This window comes from Zingiber officinale, chromosome 2B (genome assembly GCF_018446385.1).
Source record: "Zingiber officinale cultivar Zhangliang chromosome 2B, Zo_v1.1, whole genome shotgun sequence".
NCBI lineage: Eukaryota > Viridiplantae > Streptophyta > Magnoliopsida > Zingiberales > Zingiberaceae > Zingiber > Zingiber officinale.
In genome coordinates this window covers 81,311,687-81,313,698 of record NC_055989.1, presented here as the reverse complement: position 1 = coordinate 81,313,698, position 2,012 = coordinate 81,311,687, and the positions used below count along the sequence as shown (strand labels likewise).

The 2,012-nt window shown below is 46.0% G+C and overlaps 1 protein-coding gene across 1 annotated transcript; it reads left to right on the top strand.

Annotated features, from left to right (window-relative positions):
- Positions 1 to 276: 276 nt before the first annotated feature.
- LOC122046024 (trans-resveratrol di-O-methyltransferase-like) lies at positions 277 to 1,737 on the top strand. The gene is made up of 2 exons (XM_042606506.1): positions 277 to 1,157; positions 1,246 to 1,737. Exons 1-2 carry the CDS (start codon positions 354 to 356, stop codon positions 1,558 to 1,560), a joined length of 1,119 nt encoding a protein of 372 aa, XP_042462440.1. The 5' UTR covers positions 277 to 353; the 3' UTR covers positions 1,561 to 1,737.
- Positions 1,738 to 2,012: the final 275 nt, after the last annotated feature.

The following is a 2,012-nucleotide window of genomic DNA, read 5'->3' as shown; positions in this document are numbered from 1 at the left end:
GCCGTTGGCGGATGCCTTTTTGTTTGTTCACAACGGTCGAGATTATATTCTGGAAAAATCCAACGACCAAAAAATGAAAAGCAAGAAGAAAAGCCTCGTTCATGCCTTTTTTTTTCTGATTCCTTCCGTTCACATCATATTTTTTTTTTCGATAGGTATTTACTAACTATACTGCAACTTGCTTCATTATATTTCCTCCGTGCAAATCGTTTATGTTAATATAAACACTTGCCTGTTAATTTGCAATTGTTTTCTAATGCCATCATGCCATGGGCGTTTGAGTATCATTATTTATACATCACGAAGACTGATTGCAAGGAACCATTAACTTGCAGATCCATAGTTGATGAGAAATGGAATCCATGAATAAAAGTGGAATTCATGGCGATCAAGAAGTGACCATGGCTGAGCTAGTGCGAGGCCACGGCCATCTCTGGAACATCATCTTCGGCTACGTCAACTCCATGGCCCTCAAGTGCGCCGCCGAGCTTGGCATCGCCGATGAAATCCATCGACATGGCCAGCGTCTTCCTCTCTCCGTTCTGCTTACCAAGCTCTCCATTCCCCCTTCAAGAGCCGACTCATTCCGCCGCCTCATGCGCCTGCTCGTCCACTCAGGCCTCTTCGCAAGCTCGACCGCCAGAGACGAAGAAGAAGAAGCCTACGCCCTCACCCCCATCTCTGCCTCCTTTCTCGTGACCAGCAAAGCAGACAATATGTCCCCGTTCGTGCTCACAATTCTCGACCCGATCCTTGTCGACCCCGGGCACTGCTTGAGCAGGTGGTTCACCTCCTCCGCCGAACCACCCTCCGCCTTCGATCTCTTCCACGGGAAGTCAATATTCGAGTTGACCGGAAACAACCCCGAGTTCAACGTTAATTACAACCTTGGCTTGGCCGCCGATGCCAGGTTCATGGCGAAATTGATCCTCAAACAGTGCGGCAACGACGTCTTCCGGGGACTGCGATCGCTGGTGGACGTCGGAGGAGGGACTGGCGTTCTGGCCATTGCCATTGCCGACGCCTTCCCGCAGATCAAGTGCGCCGTGTTCGATCTCCCGCACGTTGTGAGTTCGCTGCAGGGAAACCCAACGGTGGCCGCCATCGCTGGCAACATGTTCGAGTTTGTGCCCCCTGCAGATGCAGTGATTCTCAAGGCATGCAATATCATTAATTAATTTTCTTCTTCCATTTAATTTTCTTATAATTAATAATCAATCAATCATCTGCTGCTATATAATGCAGTGGATATTGCATGACTGGAACGACGAAGACTGCGTGAGGATACTGAAAAATTGCAAGAAGGCGATTCCTGCTAAGGAGGAAGGAGGGAAGGTGATAATTATTGAAATGGTGACGCAATTGGAAAATGAGGAGGATGGGAGTAATCATGATGAAACGACAAAGGCGCAGCTTCTGTTGGATGTGTACGTAAGGGCGGTTTATCCAGGGAAGGAGAGGAGCGAAGCAGAATGGAAAAGTATCTTTATGGCTGCTGGTTTCTCAGACTACACCATCTCACCAATCTCGGGCCTGCGTTCACTCATCCAGCTCTTCTAGTGACTCTAATTAAGATTAATATACTGCTACGTTTGATTAAGGATAATATAATTAAGTTTATAATGTAATGGTGGCAAGTTTATAATGTAATAAATTTTATAATGGAGTGTAATATAATGTAATGTATTATAATTAAGACTTATTTGGTAATAGATTTGCATGTAGTCTTTGATTTTATTCTTTTATTTGGTCTTCATATTTTTTTTATAAATAATATAATTTATATTATTATAAAATGATAAAAATATCTTACGATCTCTACCGACTGTGGTGGCGGCAGGCGGTGGCGGGCGGCGACGGCCGATGACATCAACGACTGACTATTGACAACAGTAGCGATTGACTGCCGACGACAGTATAGCAACTGACTGCTGACGACAGGCGGCGACGTTTGACGGCCAACGGCAGGCGACGACGGCCGGGAGGCAGCAAGTGGTGGATGACAGGTAGCA

Bases quoted from the DNA above. Each gene is read 5' to 3' on its own strand.
- LOC122046024 (XM_042606506.1), top strand. From the start codon at position 354: ATGGAATCCATGAATAAAAGTGGAATTCATGGCGATCAAGAAGTGACC. The intron at 1,158-1,245 runs GCATGCAATATC...TATATAATGCAG, and splicing joins CAGATGCAGTGATTCTCAAG to TGGATATTGCATGACTGGAA.